The 17,813-nt window shown below is 54.4% G+C and overlaps 1 protein-coding gene across 1 annotated transcript; it reads right to left on the reverse strand.

Moving 5' to 3' along the window:
- Positions 1–12,659: 12,659 nt before the first annotated feature.
- LOC135326227 (olfactory receptor 14C36-like) lies at positions 12,660–13,619 on the reverse strand. Its single transcript, XM_064504076.1, has one exon. The coding sequence runs from the start codon at positions 13,617–13,619 to the stop codon at positions 12,660–12,662; it is 960 nt and encodes a 319-aa protein (XP_064360146.1).
- Between the last annotated feature and the right edge of the window lie 4,194 nt (positions 13,620–17,813).

The following is a 17,813-nucleotide window of genomic DNA, read 5'->3' on the forward strand; positions in this document are numbered from 1 at the left end:
ACCTGTTTCTGTGTGTGTCAGCTCCGGGCAGGCTGCCCTGTCACTGGAGCTGCCTGAGGAGCCCCAGGGCCAGGACTCTTGTGCTGCCCTGGGGAGAGGGGCTGCCCAGAGGGGCTGCAGGCAGCCAGGGTGAAGGATCTCTGGTCATGAGAGCAGTGGAGACATGGAGTGCCTGGCCTCCATTTCCTTGTGCCATTGCTGGTCCCCAGGTGTGGGGCTGATGGGGAGGCTGACACCCCTCTCTGCCCCCCAGCAGCTGCTGTGCCCTGCAGAGGGGCTGGGGCTGTGGGGTGAGTGCCCAGAGCTCTGCAGCCCCCTGCCACAGGCACTGCTGTGGGGCCACCCCAGCCTGGTCTGCTGTGCTGGGTGGGCTGGGGAGAGGGCAGGGGAGGTGGGGAGAGCTGGGGAGGGTCTGGTCTGGTCTGGAAAGGGCCTGGGAGAGGACAAATGCCAGCAGGCAGCTCCTGCGTGTGAAGGGCAGTGTGGGAGCACACAGCCATGTGCTTGCAGGCAAATGCAGGTCTGCTGGGAAAGGCAGCAGGACATGGCGGGTGCAGGAGAGGAGAGCCCAGGTAGTTGTTTCCTGTGTTGCTTGGACACAGTGGGGAAGCTGCCCCTGTGCCATCGTCCCAGAGCAGCCCCTCACATCACCCCTTTCCAGCACTGGCTGCTCACCCAGCTGTGAGGTGGTCCATGGCCAGCTCCATCCTCCTGCAGGTCTCTGTATCCCGATGGAGGGGAAAAGACCAGCCTTGCATGGCCTCTCTTCTGCATCAGACCCCAGCAGATCCTGGAGTATGGCTGTCTGCTAATACCAATGTGGGGCACAGCCTGGGCTGGGTGGGGGCTGGGCACTTGGACCTCTCAGACTCTGGGGGATCATTTAAGAGTCATTTCATAATACCCCAGCCCTTTCCATGTCTGAGGTCTCTGGTGGCTGCTGCAAGCAAGCTCTGGCTTTCCTCACTCCATCCCTGCATGCATGGACAAGGTCTCAATGTTCCCCCTGGGCAGCCCGTGCCCCTTCCACCCTCTGAGCACTTCCACCCCAGCACCCTGAGCACTGGTGCTGCTGCCAGGGCAGAGGTGGAGGATCCCCCGGAGCGGCTCCTCAGGGAGCTCCCCAGGGAAACGCTGTGCCCAGCCCCAGCCCCAGCCCCAGCCCCAGCCCCAGCATGGCAAAGGGGAGCTGCCCTCTCCCGACCCACCCTGGCAGTGCCAGCCCCACCTCAGCCCCCTCCTGAAAGGCTCCAGCACAGCCCTGGAGGGAGCTGGAGCTGCCTCGGGCCCGGGGCAGTCTGGCAGCAGGAGGGTTTGACATGGGCACAGCAGCAGCAGTGCTGGGAGCAGCGGAGGAGCAGGGAAACTGGGGCAAAGACCCCTGCCCTCGGCTGCATGGCCAGGGCACTGGATGGGTGGTGTCTTTCTGGCCAGCCAGGCTCCAGGTTCAGGGTGCATGCCAGCTCGAGGGTAGGAGCACCAGGTTTTTCATGGGCTCCAGTACAGCCATGACCATGGTGAAGGCAAGTGGGCAGATCCAGGCCCCAAACAACTGTGAAGGTCAGGGGTGGAAAAGTCAGCATGGGGCTGGTGAAGGCCCTCCCCTTCCTCCCCATGGGGAAGAGAGTCCCATCTCTGACAGTATTCAAGGGGGATGGAGTCTCCCTTCTGCAAGAGTCACTCAGGACTGTGCAAAGACTAGGAAGAGCAGGAAGGCTGGTTGTAGGGACATTCTCAAGCTTCAGCAGCTGCAGAGCTGGGAGCTGGTCACCTCACAAACTTCTGAATGATCCCAAATGCAGGTCCTGAGGCATTGCACTGCCTTACAGGCTCTGCACTGGAGCTTGGACAGCAGCCCTGCAGTGTGTGGGCATGTCCTGAGAAGCCCAGGGTCAAAAATATGGGAGATCCAGGATGCCAGGGCAGTACAGCCCCCAAGAGAGCTAGGGTCCAATGGGGGGTCCAGGGTGCCAGGGACTGTACCCAGGGGAGAAGCACTGCCTTGAGGTCATGCTGAGAAGCCCAAGGAACAGCTGAGCCCCAGAGATGAGAAATGGCTTTCCCCAGGCTCAGCCCAAAGGAAAGCTGGGCAAAATTCGTTGGACATGGGAAAACTGGCCTCGCCCATGCCTTTGGAGCATGACAGGGACAAGGGTCCTGGATAAAACCCTCTGGATGATGTGTGCTAAGGGCACATTTGCTCTTTTCCCGGTGCATCACCTCTATCTTAAGCACCGCAGACCAAGAAACCTTGCTGAGGACTTTTAAAAACAAAGAGCCTGCTTTGGGGTCTCAGGGAGGAAGGCTACATCGTGTCCCATACTGTCCTACACCCTACTTCTACAAAAAGAGCAACCCACAGTAGTTATCCGCATTGAGGCTCACCAAAGCATCTCAGCTTGTGGCCACGCTTTGTGCTGTTTCATCCCACATGTCTTTTCTCCTGTCTCCGAAAAATGCCAAACCCCAAACCAACTCTCTAGCCCCAGGTTGCTACACAGGTCTGCCCAAGGCAGAGACCTGCTGGTGTGGGCCCACAAAAGTGACCTCTCCAGTGACCCATTTGAGATATTTCACAGTCTTTGCCACCATCTGGAGACATTCCTGACATTTATGAGCAAGTTCTGGAAAATAACTGGGGTGAAGGGAGGTGACTGTTTTCCAGGATGTGAGGGAAAATCTCTCTGCTCTCTCCCTGGCTGTGCCATCTCCATGGCAGTGACCTGCTGAGCTCCCAGGTGACACGAGCTGAGGTCACAGTGGGATGTGCTGCATCACAGGGAGGTCTCCCCGGTGCTGCCATGGCAGTGTCCTCATTTGCCTGTGAGACCTGGGCACTGCTGGGCAGTGCTCATGTGCTCCCCACTGCTGTCCCTTGGAGTCGCTCCATGACAAAGAGGAGGGACAGGAGGCAGCTGGGCTATGTTGGAGCTGCTCGCTGACAGGCAGAGGTGCAGGGATATGTTGGAGAGGAGTTTTGCATGACAAGATGGGAAGAGCATCCTTCCTCCCCGTCTGGAGAGGCACGCTGATGAGAAGGCGACAAGTGAGATGGAGGGCTGCTGGACCAACACCATCAGCCCAGACCACAGTTCCTTGTTCCCTGTGCTCCTGGGGTTCTCCACCAAGGGTAAGGGCTTTGGAAGCTCCTTTATGAGGTGTCGCACAGACTGTTAACTGCAAAAAGTGGCTGTGGGTCCTGCATTGCAGGGGTGACTGGACAGGGTTTGGGGCTGTCACAAGAGCCCTGCCTGAGGGTCCTGTCTGGCTCAGGACACAATGTGGCAGCCGGGACTCCTGGGTCCTGGGGCTGCAGCTGCCCTGAGCCCCAAGGTTCCTGGAAGTGGGTCCCCCTTTGGAATCTGGCTCTGCCAGGAAAGGGGTCCTGTGTCCTGGAGCTGGGGTATCCTGCAGCTTCTGTGGAGCTCTCAAGAGCCTGCTGGAAATGTCCATATGGGAAATGGATCCTCCACATTGTAATAATCCCAGGGCACCTATTCATTTAGAAGAACCTCTGTTCCTTCCCCCTGCATCCTTTTACGCTTCCAACTTGGCAGAGCATGTTTTGGGCTCAGAGATGTTGTCCTCCGATGGCCACAGCCCCTGTCCTCCTGCAAATGGGGGTCAGACCTCTGCACCCAAAAGACAGCCTGTTTGGGGGAGCAGCTTGGGAAGAGGTGGGGGTGCCATGGCCACCCCACAAGTCCCTGCTGACCCCAAGCCTGTTTCTCTGAGCCGTGGGGGGCAGTGCTGGGGGCAGCCCAGCAGGGCCATCTCCCCACCCCCTCCCGGCCCCACACCTTCACTGCCCAGCACCGGCAGGCCCAGAGCTGCTCTGGCCCTGGCTGCCCCGGGGCCCCAGGGCTCCTCAGCCCTGTGGAGCGACACGCCAGGGCCCAGCCCGGCCCCACAGAGAGCAGTCCCTGCCTGGCCGCGGCCCTGCCCTGCCGGGTGCAGCGCGAGGGCTGCCGAGCCCCGGGGCTGCTGCCCACAACATGGCACCCCACTGCGGGGAAGGGGAGGGGCTGCCCGCAAGGTCACACAAAGGCCACAGCATTGCCATGTCATCACCCCCAGTGCTGCCCTCCAATCAGCCAGCAAGGGGAGGAGGGCGGGCTGGCCTTGACTGTTGGCTCCGTCAGCCAATGGGAGTGCAGCAGGCTGCTGGGGGCCTCGCCAGGGCCCTGCCCCAGGCTCCCTTTTGTCCTGAACAGGGCGTTTCCAGGGCTCGCAGAGAGGCTGTCCCCGCAGGTCCCGCCGGGCCCCAGTCGCTGCGGCTGCTCCGGGCCTCTTGCTGGGCCACAGCCCTGCGGCCCTGGCAGCAGCCGGGAGGCTGTTTGCAGAGCAGCTCTGTGCTGGGAGCTGCTGGGCTCCTGCAGGGCCTTGGCAGCTGCTGGGCGGCCAGTGCTGTCCCGGCCGGTGCCATTAGCCCTGCTCCCAGGCCAGGCTGCAGAGCTGCTGAATCCCGGCTCTGCTGGTTTCCCCCGCTGAGATGCCCTGGCCGCAGTCCTTGCCCGTGTCTCAGAGTGTCAGGGCCCCAAGCAGGAGAGTGCTTGTTGTCCTGGGGGTGCGGAGGATTTGCTGGGTGTGTTCAGCACTGGGGCAGGAACCAGACTTGGGAGTTGTGGGAAGGCTTCTCCCTCTGCCTGGGCCATGAGGCCCCGCTGTCTGCAGCTCCATGGTCGCTGCTCCCATGCAATCCTCCTGTTAGGAGATGTTGCCCAGAATTACTTGCAGGCCTTTCTGCAATTGCTAAGTTTCACAGGCCAGGTGTAGGTGCTACCTAGGCAGAAGCTGATGTTCTCTTGGGGCAGTAACTGGTGTGTAGTGGGAAGGCTTCTCCCTCTGCCTGGGCCATGAGGCCCCGCTGTCTGCAGCTCCATGGTCGCTGCTCCCATGCAATCCTCCTGTTAGGAGATGTTGCCCAGAATTACTTGCAGGCCTTTCTGCAATTGCTAAGTTTCACAGGCCAGGTGTAGGTGCTACCTAGGCAGAAGCTGATGTTCTCTTGGGGCAGTAACTGGTGTGTAGTGGGTGTTTTGCTGCCCGATGAGCGTTGTGAGGCCCCGGGGTGAGTCCGGGCGGCCGCTCAGGAGCTGGCTGAGCCTTGGGGGAGGCAGGGGCAGCTGCAGGCGGCAATAGCCGCGTGGCCGGGCTGTGGGCAGGGAGGTCACGGCTGTCTGCGAGAGCTGGGCCAGGAGATCCCCAGTGTCAAATCAGCTCTTGATCAGTAGCTGCCAGGCCAGCAGGAGCCACGTGGCTCGGCTGTTGATGATGAGGTCACTTCTGCCTGAGTCCCTGATAGGCCAGCAGCAGGCAGATGGGTGTGGAAGCAGACTGTGAGGGCTCCTGGGTCAGAGTACTTGGCAGGGCAGCAGCATGTTCATGGCAGGGGAAGTTATTTTGAGGCAGCTTGTGTCTCTGAAGCCCATAGGCCATCAGCAGGCACCTGGTGGGGGTATGGACTTGTGAGCTCACTTCTCTCCGAGCAGCTGCTAGGCCAGGAGAAGGCCCATGGCTTGGATGTTGGTGGTGAGGTCACTCCTGGGTTTGGTGAGTGTGCCGGGAGGAGGGATTGACACCTGCAGAGCTCTACAGCAGTATAGAGACGCAACTAGTAAATCAAGCAGAAGCAGATAATATTCCACACCATCTGTCACAAATGTTATCCCACTGCCTCATCATGAATTAGTACTGCTACATTTAAAATGTGGATGATGTTCACTGGTGAATGTAGACGTGGACTTTAACCATGCACTTCTTCCTAAGTACAGGCTTACAGCCTGCTGCCGGTGGGCGAGGGAGTCCAGCTAGAATTTTTACACTGCTAAATGAGTGAAGTGCTGGTGTGAGCAGTGACATTGGCAATCTCTGATTTTATGTGTTAGTGTGCTGCGGAATGTTCTTCCACATCAAAATACCAGGGGGCTTCCGAGATTTTTCTTCCAGATCTGAAGGATATCTCTGTCCTTGGATTCCTGGAGATGGGAAGTGAGCAGGGCAGGGCTGTTCGGGACTGTTCAGAGGAAGTCCCCGTTGGAAGGTCTTGGAGGACTGGAAGGGAATGGAAGGGCTGGAGAGTTGGTCTGTGTGTGTTTAGGGGCCCTGGGGATGCCCTGGCTGCTGCCACGTATGGTGCTGTGCCCTGTGTGTCCCTGCTGCAGAGGCACGTGTTGGCTCTGGGAGGCGAGGGGTCGGAGGTTTGGTGTGTCACAGTGGTGGGGTGCCCTGTGCTAGGGATGGGTGGTGGCTCCAGTGTCTTTGTACTTATCATGAGAGGAAGTGTCTGGAGAGAGCAATGCTGTGCGTGGGGAGTGCTGCCAGGCTGGGGAGCTGGGAGCCCTTGGAGGTGAGGAGGTGACTTGGCTCGCAGGGCCCAGGCTGCCCTGGTGGCGAGAGCCAGGGATGCTGGCAGCCTGCTGCCTTCTGTGCACTGAAGTTCTGGCCTTGAACTTCCAAAGCTCTTGCCAGGATCTGCAGCCAGATATGCCACACAGACTGTGAAATACCTAGAAATATGGAGCTTAAAGTATTTGGAATACAAGAGGTCATCTTTCAGAAAGGGTTCCTTGTTGGAAATTCTTGAATTTAACACTTCTGGGGCCTTCTAGGGGCCTCTGGGGTCTCCCTTCTAGGCCAGCTGCAAGTAGACAGCTCGGATGCTTATTGTGCAGTCATCTATGATGGAGCAACTGATTGATAGGCCAGTAAGAAACACCTGGCAGTGAAGGTGACTGTGAGGTGACTGCAGTCTCAGCTATTGATAGGCCATCGAGAGGCACATGGCTCGGATGCTGATTGGGAAGTCACCTCTGCTGTAATACCTGATTGGATAGCAGCAAGCAAATAGCTGGGTCATGTCCATGAGAGAAGCAGAAGGGTCAGCAGCAGGCCCCCTGGCTTGATAGATGATTGTGAGGTGACTTCTGTCTGAGCAGCTGATAGGTCAGCCTGTGGCTCAGGCCTAAGGCAGGTGTTTGTGAGGTCACTTCTGCCTGAGGCTGATTAGAGAGCAGGCACAGAGCCTGCTGACACGGAGCCTGCAGGCACAGAGCCCTCACCCTCCTGGAACGCTCTTCCGATTACAGCCCAGGGACAGCCTTTGCCACAAGGACACTTTTCTGCCTCATGCTGCTTCATGTTGTCTACCAAGACACCCAGGCCCTTCTCTGCCAAGGTGCTTTCCAGCCAGTCAGCACCCAGCATGCCCTGGTGCTTGGTGTTATTCTTCCTCAGGTGCAAGACACTGCATTTCCCTTGTGAGGTGACTTCTGATCTCACTTAGTACCTGACTGGATGGCAGCACATGCATAGATGGATCATGTCCACCCAGGAAGCTGACATGGCAGCAGCAGCCACTTGGGTTTGGAACATGATGGTGAGGGTGCTGGTTTCTGACAGGCTGATATTCTCACATTCTCAAGGGCCAGTTTGAGGCACATGGCTGTGAAGGTGACTGTGAGGTCACTCCTGTCTCTGCCAGTGATGGGCAAGGAACAGTCTCATAGGTAGGACCTCACAATCAACACGGCAGCTGTGTCCCCTTTTTCTGCCTCTCCCCATCCTTCCACCCATATCTCCTCTTGGCTGGGATAAGTGGTGGTGTGATGTGCTTTTTGTCCTCAGAATGGCTCCAGGGCTTCTCCAAGTGCCACTGGATGCTTGTGGTTGGACACCTGAGCTCTGCCTGGAAAGGGGAAGAACTGTTTTCACCATTTCAAAAATAGAAGCCCACTTTAATCAGCTCAAATGATTGGCTAATTTTAATAGGAATGTTTTCCTGTGATGAAATAGTGGAAACCTTCAGGAAAGGTATTAATCTGGGGAGAAGAAATATTGATCTGCCCTTGACCTTGTGTTTCCACTACTCTGTCTAGTAGGCTGTGGATAAAATCTCCGTGATCTCTCACATATGTCCACATGTCCTGATTAAATTGGTCATTTCTAAAGGCATCTTTACAGCAGACTGTCTGGACATATGCACTTTCCATAATTTCCCAGTTTTCCTCCTCCCCTTGCTCTTTATCATTCAGATACCTCTCAGCTCTCCTGTTGACGCTTTGAGCTTCTGGGAGTCTGAAGCTTGCCTCATTTTTCAGCAGTCTCATTGTCTCTTTAGTCAGCTCCTTTGTTCTGCTTCTTGTCTATCCTCTCCTATCTATCTGTCGAGAACATTTCAAGGAAAGTTATGTCTTGTGGGCAGTGGAGCTCACTGGAGGCAGCTTGGACTTGGTATAGAGTTGAGGAGTGTCTTTTATCTTTTATTAAACTCTTTCGAATTTTATTTTGTTTTCTTCACAATTAAGACACCCTTCTGTGCCTGTTTGCAGCTAGTTCTCTAAGGCAAGCAGGTGGGAATTGGTGCACATGAGCTGTAACCTTCAGCTACAGACTGGAGTGGGAAAAGGTTAGATTTTAACCAGAGTGCTCTAAGTCCCCAGTGGCTGATGAGGGAACTGGCAGGGCTGGGGAGCTGGGGAGGAAGGTTGTCCATACATGTCTCCTATCAAAAATACTGCTTGTCCTACATGCCCAGACTTCATTAGGAGACACTGTGGGTCAGTCTGAATTGGAGAATGTGGGTATCGCTTATTCCAAAAAGTCAAGAATAAAGAAAGCTTAAGAAGCAGACATGTTTCTTTTTCAGGTGCTCATTGAAATCTGCCTAATCTCAGTACACTCCTGAAAACTTTCTAATTAGCCACACAAGACTTGAAGAACTGAAGAAAATTATGGAAAGAGGCACGGCTCCTCAGGGGTTTTTGCATTTTCATGACCCCTTGGGTGTATTTGGTGCGGAGCCTGTGAACCTCAGATGCTGAGAAGAGGCTGAAGAAATCTCTCAAGAAGTTAAAGTCAGAAGCAAACCCCAAGTTTCTTGGAGTGCTAACAGGTCCCACTGAGGACAATTTCCAACAAAGTCTCCCCAGGGGCTGATTAGAGCCGAAAGCTGGAGGCCCTAATTGCAGGTAGGCAAAGGCAATGTGCAGGTGGCTGTGATGCCAAGTCAACCTGGATGTGTGTTGTCAAGCAGAGCAGCCAGGCACTGACAGCCAGCCCCTGGGTAGGGTGATCCTTTCCATCCTGCATTGCTCAGGACACTTCCTGGGGACAGTGTGTGGGTGGGGGTGTGCAATGCCAAATGCAAGACCATGATACGGCACCTCCTGGGCTCCCGGGGGACAAGGAGGCAGCAAGGCCACAGTGCTTTAAGGAATGGTGTCTTCTCATGGGCCTCAGTGGCAGAGACACCAGCCATAGCCAAGAGGACAAAGACCTCGCTGTGTTGGGAAGTGTCAGCCTTGGTAGTGCCCCAGCCATCTCCACCACAGGCTGTCCTATGCCTTCCCACGCTTGTGCCTGTTTCCTTGCGTACTGTACACACCCAACCTGCTTCCCCACCTTGTTCTCACCCCAGGATCTCCTGATCTCTCCTGATGTCTTCCTGTCCTCACTTGATTTTCCTTGAAACACAAAGCCAGGGGCTGACCACAGACTCCCTCTGGGTGACCTGTAGCACCACAGCACTACCCTACGAGTGACATTTCCCTTGACCTCCTGGCTATGCTCCTGGTCAGACAGCCCACGATGCTTCTGGCCGCCTTTGCTGCCAAGCAACGCTGCTGGCTCATGTTTTGCCTCTGTCCCCCAGCACCCTCAGGTCCTTTTCCATAGACCTACTCCCCAGGCACTCAGGCCCCAGCCTGTAACACTGCAGGGTGTTGGTTTCTCCCAGGCGCAAGACCTGGCATTTGTCCTGGTTGAATTTCAGGAGGTTCCCAGCAGCCCATTCCTCCTGCCTGTCTAGGTGCCTCTGAATGGCAGCCCTCAAGCATATGACTCCCCCCTCCCCCCGCCCAATCCGCCTCCAGTTTGGGGTCATCTACAAGCATGATGAGTGTTGCCTCCTGTGTGTAAACAGGACTGCCCTCTGAGCCTGACCATCCAAGCAGCTATTTACCCATCCGGTTGTCTACTCTCTAGCCTGTAGCGTTCTAACGTGCATGCAAGAATATTGAGGGAGACAGTGTGAAAAACCTTGCTAAAGTCCAGGAAAAGACATTTACTCTTCTCCATCCACAAATGCAGTTATTTAATCATAGCAGGCAATCAGGTTGGCATAATTTACCCTGGGTAAATCCATGCTAAGTGTTCCCTGGCAACTTCTCCTTTATGTGCCCAGAAATGTGATCTGGGAGGACTTATTCCATGACTCACTCCTCACCAAACTGAGGCTGCACTGCCTGCACCTCCCCAGGTTGCCCTTGTGGCTGTTTTTGAAGATGGATGCAACATTTGCCTTTCTGCAGTCATTGGGACTTCACCCCATCTCCACAACCTTGCAAAGATGGTAGCGAGTGGCCTTGCAGTGACAGCAGTCAGCTCTCACAGCATCCTCGTATGCAGCCCATCCAACCCCACTGACTCATGTACTTTGAGTTCTCACAAGGAATCCCTCACTAACCTCATCCACCATTGGCTGTTTTTCTCCTCTGGACTCCTGACTCAAGGCCCAACAGCCCGGAAGACTTTGCTTGTGGAAGCGGAAGCTAACAAGGGCTTGAGTTTCTCAGACCTCTCTGCATCTGCTGCTACAAGATTCCCTGTCCCATTTTGCAGTGAGGCCATGTCACAGGACGACTGACTATCTTTACAGTCCCCGACTGTGAGGGTTTCGTGTCGCATGAGGGAGGGGAGGAGGGGAGGAAGGAGATTTACTGTATGACTCCACAACTTATTTTATAGATCTAAATTTACTACAGAAGTTACAAGACAAAGCACAATTCTTATCAGCAGAAACTTCACTCAACTAGCATACTTATTTTCCAGTCCTCATTGATCTGACCCACGCGTTGCCTGAGTGGCCAATGTGCACACTTACCCATGCGTTGCCTGAGCAGCCAACGTAAACTCAATCCCAGGGAAATAACTGTGGGAGGGCGTCCCTGTCCTGAGGGGATCTGCAAGTTGGCAGACCTGCTGTCACCCACAAAGAGCCAAAGACAGCCTGTGGGGCCAACCTATTTATACCCTTCAGGGGAAGGTGGAGGTGGAGTCGCTAGGCCAGTTGCAGTTCTCTTCACGCAGTCGCAGTCCCTAGCTCCTGGATGCTGCAGGGTTCAACTCCTCCGTTGTTGTTATGACGATCGCATCCACAGTCATGGGGCAGGGGGAATAGCCGAACACCCCCAATGGCAGGGTAGCTGCCTTGAGCACTCTTTGGCACTGGAGAAAGGAGTTTGAGTGACTGCAAATGACTGCTTTACTCTTGCAGGGGTGGTCCCAAGGAGAGATCCCATAGCTTGTGTGAGAAGGAGTTAATTCCAGTCCGCAATGATTAACGCTGCCCCAGCAGTGAGAGTAGGTGTTATCTCCCAAGGTCCTGAGGAGGAAGAAAGAGTCCAGACCACCCTAATTAACACTGTCCCGGCAGTGAGAGGAGGTTGGTTTCTCAGGGTCCTGGCGCCCAAGCAGGCCTTATTTCAAAGCTTTGACATCCTCCCGATGCCAAGCAGGCCTTATCTCAAAGCCTTGCCATCCTCCCTTTTGGAGTCTGAAGCACAGGAATGCAGACTGCTTCTAACTGGCACCAGATGGGAGGGGGGAGAGGGAGCTAGGAGCATCCCCCCACACTGGCCATTCCCACACCTCTGCCCCTGTTCTCCTGCAGGGCCCTGAGCTGGTGCTGCTGCTCTGCAGAGTGAGCAGTCTGTGAGGCCATGGGACCATGGGGTGACTCTGTAGTGGCCATGCTGGTCAGGGTGGGAAGCAGACCCAACCAAATGAGGATCAGGTCCTCTAATCCCTGCAGGGGGATGCGGATGTGGCAGATGCTCGGAGGGACTACAGAGCATTTCCAAGGGTGCTAGCTGTGTCTAGGGGTGCCTCTAGATCCTGCCCCTGGTATTTCATTGGCGATGACGTAAATCAGTCTCCAGTCTCCCTTCCCTGTGCCAGCTGGCTCCTCACTGCCTCTCCTGGCATTGCAGAGGCCTCCTTTGCCCACGGATACCAGGCTTTAGCACTTTACCTTTAGGTGACTCCACCTTGGAGGATCTCTCCCTTTGTGAGACTCCTCTCACTGCCCACCCCAGGCACACGCTGTCCCAAGAGATCCCCTGTGCTCTCCTGGCAGCTCCATCTTCCCCTCCAGAAGGATGGACGTCTGATACTGTGACTTAAAATGTGGCACACCTCTTCCGGGTATGTAAATCCATGAGTATTCATCCCCTCCACTGCCACTGGACACCAATGGGTGAGTCCTAAATCCAGCCCTTAGTCTCTAACAGATCATTACATGATTACGAGCTTTTTGCTCCTGAACCCACGGAGAACAATGCGCAGTAGGCCATTTTGGGGTGCAGTTCCTTGGGCCTATGCTTGACATGAGCTTTGGAAGAAGAGCCAGCCTTCAAGCTCTACACCAGAAAGAACCTACTTTAATTCAGAGATACTGTGAGGGAGTCAGCTCTGACCTAGTGTTGGACAAAATGTTATGTGGGCACCAGGGGAGACAGAGCAGTGTCAGTAAAGGTGGAATGAATCCAAGCATTTGTGCAGCAACATGATTACAAATACTACTAATATTAGTAATAATAGTGATAATAAAATTAAAGTGAACAAAAAAAGATCAGTCCTGGTATGGGACACAGGAGGAGTCATTTCTGGAGAGCAATGGCAATGTCACCACTACTGAAAAATGTCCATGAAATCACTGTCCTCAGGGCATCCTTGAGCTCCTTGTTCCTCATGCTGTAGATGAGGGGGTTCAGAGTTGGAGGCACCACTGAGTACAGAACAGACACCACCAGATCCAGAGCTGGGGAGGAGATGGAGGGGGGCTTCAGGTAGGCAAAAAATGAGGTACTGATAAACAGGGAGACCACGGCCAGGTGCGGGAGGCACATGGAAAAGGCTTTGTGCCGGCCCTGCTCAGAGGGGATCCTCAGCACAGCAGTGAAGATCTGCACATAGGACACCACAATGAAAATGAAACACCCAAAGACAACAGAAAGAGTAGCCACAAGCAGTCCCGCTTCCCTGAGGTAGGAGTCTGAGCAGGAGAGCTTGAGGATCTGGGGGATTTCACAGAAGAACTGGTCCACTGTGTTGCCTTGGCAGAGTGGTATTGAAAATGTGTTCCCAGTGTGCAGGAGAGCATTGAGAAAACTGCTGCCCCAGGCAGCTGCTGCCATTTTGACACAAGCTCTGCTGCCCATGAGGGTCCCATAGTGCAGAGGTCTGCAGATGGCAACGTAGCGGTCATAGGCCATGACTGTGAGGAGAGAAAACTCTCCTGCTAACAAGAAGACAAACAGGAAGACTTGAGCAGCACATCCCGAGTAGGAAATGGCCCTGGTGTCCCACAGGGAATTGGCCATGGATTTGGGGACAGTGGTGGAGATGGTGCCAAGGTCGAGGATGGAGAGGTTGAGGAGGAAGAAGTACATGGGGGTGTGGAGGTGGTGGTCGCAGGCTACAGCTGTGATGATGAGGCCGTTGCCCAGGAGGGCAGCCAGGTAGATGCCCAGGAAGAACGCGAAGTGCAAAAGCTGCAGCTTCCGCGTGTCTGTGAACGCCAGGAGGAGGAACTCGTTGAAGGAGCTACTGTTGGACATTTTGCTATCTCTGGGCATGGGGGACTGTCAAAGGAAGAAAAGACATTCAGAAGTTAGGAGGGAATTTTCAGGCCACCTCCCCCCCACCAAAAAATGTTGCAGTTTTCAATCAGCCTCCCATATTGCCTCTCTCTTTACTGAGAGGATCTTTGTGCAGCTGCCTTACTTGAGCTCCACTTTGCACCGGCTGAGTGTGCTGCTGTGAGGAGCAGGGGCCTCTGCCTGTGGGCTCCAGAGGAGTCAGTCCTGCTGTGCAGGAGTGGGAACGGGGGAATGGGGGTGACTAGCTCTGACATTCACAGTTTCTGCCAGGTGAAATCCACCCATCATGTGCAAGAGCTTTTCAGCATATTCACTCTGTATTATAGAGAAGTAGCACTGAGAAACACAGTTTTAGGGATTTTTAAATGGTGTTTATTTTCTATTAGATGTCCTTGTCACCCCTGGGGATTGTTCCTCAAAGAAGAAATCCTTGGCATTTCTACTGTGAGTCATGAGAAAAACAGATTTACTGTCCCTTTGTATAGAGTGAGGACAGCTAGTCTGTTTATTATTCTTGCTTCCAGCTGTCCTGTGCTTGCAACTCTTCGAGCTCATGGACAATCACACTCATGTGCTATCCTAAAAAGAAATTGGCCACTGCTGAGAGCAGACAAATCCAGTGTCAAAGTGCAGATCTCCAACCTTCTCTGCCTTTCTACAGGCACCAGACGGAGGTCTCCACACTCCCCTTCTAGCCAAGGACACACAGGGCTCTTTTCAGATGTCCATATACAGCCTCCCACCACAGTCTCCATACTCTCAGCATCTCTGCACCCTCTTCTTTTTTCTCTCAGACATCACAGAGATGCTATGAGACAGCTGTGCCTTTCTAGAGGGCAGCTCACAGCCTGGCAGGACCCAACAGGGAAACAGTAAAAGGACCATTAGGACTGAAGATGGGCTCTGCTTAAGGGAGAGTCAGCTCATTTCCCAACCCCAGAGCTCCACAGGTCAGAAAGGGGCTGGGGAAACCTCACTGCCATGCAGAGCCCTCTGTTGCACAACTTGCAGTGCTGATGTCTGAACCCCACCCCTGAGACCTGAGAGCAAGAACAGGAGCAGTGTGGACAGGAGGAGAAAGAAGGAGCAACCCCATGATCCTGCTGCCAAGGGAGGCAAGGAAAAAGAGAGATAGACAGGAACTCAGGAAAGCCTTACCCAGGTGGGCATGCCACTTCATGGATGGTGACATTGCAGGGCAGTCGCTCTCAGCTGCTTTGTCAGGCAGCATAAAATTGGCCTGTGGCAAGAGAGAGGCCTCTCTCCTCTGCCAGACGTCTGGCTGCAGAGGAGATGGCTCATGCCCTCGACTCCATATCTTTCAGGGCAGAGGCTCGGCTGGGTGGGAGAGGAGACATGGGGGACTTGCTCTGAGGAAGACATCAGCATCAAAAGTACTGACCATGACTTGCCTAAATCCATTCTCCCATGATGATTCTGTTGGCAGTTCCCTCTCATTCCCTGCCCATCGCTGCTGCCTGGCACTGTCCCTGCTGGCAGCTCTTTCTTTGTCCCAACAGCTTTTCCCGGTCAGTGCTCCCAGACCCCTTCCCACCCTCTGTGTGCTCAGTTCTGCCCTACAGAAACCTCCTGGGACAGGGCACTTGCCAGGGGCATCTCTGTGCATGCAGGTCCTAAGCAGCAAGTGAGATAAACTCCCATGAGGCCACAAAGGTGATGCTAATGCTGTCTGTAGACTAAGGTGAGGCTAAAGCAGCTTGATGAGATTTCTCACAGACCTGTTCATCTCTTGGAGTGAAGGTTTAGGAGTCCCAGTTCCTTGTGAAAGCAGAAAACTCTTTTTTTCTCCCTGCCAAAATTAGGGAACTGAAAGTGCAGATACCAGAAGGAAAGCTCCTTCTCTTTCAAGAAGCCCTTCTCCTGATATTCCTCTTGAAAAGGTTCCTAGAACATGTGCTGTGCCTGAGCTAGAGCTGTGAGCAGTCCTGATCCACACAGCACCCTCTCAGCAGGAGAATAAACCTGCCCTGCTGGGTCGCTCCTCTCACCCAGAGCTTCTCCCTGCAGTGCCATGGGGAGCTCCCTGGGCAGGCTGAGTGCTGACCCTCACAGGCAGCAGAATCACTGCTCTGAACTTCTCTGAATTGCAGCCCTGCACAGACCTGAGGGCACACTCAAGCTTCACCCCCATGCAGCTGCCCCTGGGAGAAGGGAGCAGGATGTCCTGTCCCTTTGATGCTGAGGCAGGGAATCCCTGCTCTAAAGGATCTCCTCCTCCTATGCACTAGAAGACCAGGGAGAGCAATTCTTAAAAAGCCTATCAGTCATGGGATGGGCTGGGTTCAGAAGATCCCTCCAGGAACCTCAATAATATTGCTATACAGCCAGAGACTTACCATGTCAAAGGCTGTGATGGTTTCCCCCACAGGCAGCTCTCCTCTGTCCTCCCACTCCACACTGCCTTCCACTTCTCCCTGTCTTCTCTCATCTCATGTCAGCAGCAGCAGGCAGTGCCCGCAGCCCTGCTGCTCTTGGCAGAGGAGCTGCTCCTGCACACAGCTGTGTCTGGGCAGTGCTGCCAGGTTGCCATGAGCTCCCTCTGTCCCAGGAGCCTGGCCCCGCTCAGGAGCAGGGGCCCAACTGAAGGCCTGAATTTCTCTGTCCCTTGTGCTCCCTCCTCCTGGGAAATGTTCACTGCAGTAAACTAAAATAATCGCCTATTGTCCTTTGCTAAAGAGTGGAGAGAAACTGATTCCAACATTGCAACTTATTTCATCAGAGGCTGTCTATCTATGATCAGTGGAATTGTCCCACTCTGGAAGCCCCTATTCCTATCCCTTCACTAGGCAGGACACCTCGATGGGGACAAGAAGGGAGGTCATTGACACATGTTTCAGGTGTTGATTCAGATGAGTCAATCTGGACATCACACGCTGGTTTAGAAGCCCCTGGGCTAGAGTGGGATTCAGATCCCTCCTGTGAACTCCACAGACACACAGGAGGTGGGATTCCCCTTGCCAAAACTGAAGTGAGCACAACATAGAGGTCTGCAAGTAAGATCCTTGTCTAAGCGCCCATTATAATTACTGGAGAGGGAGAATGAGTTAGTTGCTCACACACAAACACCTTGTAACACTTGAAGAAACAGAGGTAGTCCCAGCCCTGTGCCAGTGTCCGCTTGCTCTGGCTGAGTGACTGTAAGACCCCCATCCTTCTGGAGCATCAGGTGGGGGCCAGATGGGGAATTTCCTTGGCCATCTGTAATGACACTTGATGCCTACTGCTACTACTAGAGCTCCACTCACTATGAAGCAGAGACACAGGCAGACCTCTACAGCCCAAAAAGCTAACAGAATTCAGTGCAGACATGTCCGTAGGCAGGGCCATGTTCCATGCCTGGGATGTCTAACACAACCACACGTCTCTAGCACATACAGCATGGCACCTGCAGGAAAACTATGCCTCTTTGGAGTGGTGCTGGGCAAGTGCCCCAGGGCATCTTGGGTTCCCTACCTGTGCCCAAACAACTGGATCCCACCACTGCCTTTAGGCCAAGTCCATCCCAGCTACATTCAAGTGTTCTGCATAAACAGCAGGCCCATCATACCAAGGTCTTCGCTGTAGTCTCTGCACTCTCAAACCCTCTTGCTCTCCTCTCCCTGAACCTCTTCTCACCCCTGGATGTTATGAACAGGGAATGGGCTAATGATATCCACAGGGTGCCTGGATCACAAGCTGTTCAGGCCCAGGGACTTTCTTCAGTGACACCTTGTCCTGCCTGGAGATCAGCTGACCTTTGCCACAGGCCCCAAACTGCTGCAGAGTCGGCTAAGGCAGCAAACCCCTCTCGCACAGCCCAGCTCTGTTTCTTCCTGGCCTTGGGCACTGCAAGGTTTGCTCTCTTAGTGGGAACCTCCTTTCACCATTACATTGCCACCTGCTATCTATGCCAGCATATCTCTGCTCTGAAGTGGGGCCATTGCACACACAGTGTCCTTGGCTCTTGGTAACAGGTCTCACCATGGCCAATCTGTTCTCTGTGCCACAGCTCTGGCTCTGTAGCCCAAATAGATGCAAATGCCTGCAGCCTGGGGCACAGCCAGGAGCACAAGCTGTCACAGGACTGCAACATCATTGGAAGAACTGAGATGTGGTGGGATCACCCACATGACTGGAGGGCTCTCCTTGTAG

The sequence above is a fragment of the Dromaius novaehollandiae genome, unplaced genomic scaffold (genome assembly GCF_036370855.1).
Source record: "Dromaius novaehollandiae isolate bDroNov1 unplaced genomic scaffold, bDroNov1.hap1 HAP1_SCAFFOLD_37, whole genome shotgun sequence".
NCBI classification, from domain to species: Eukaryota; Metazoa; Chordata; class Aves; order Casuariiformes; family Dromaiidae; genus Dromaius; species Dromaius novaehollandiae.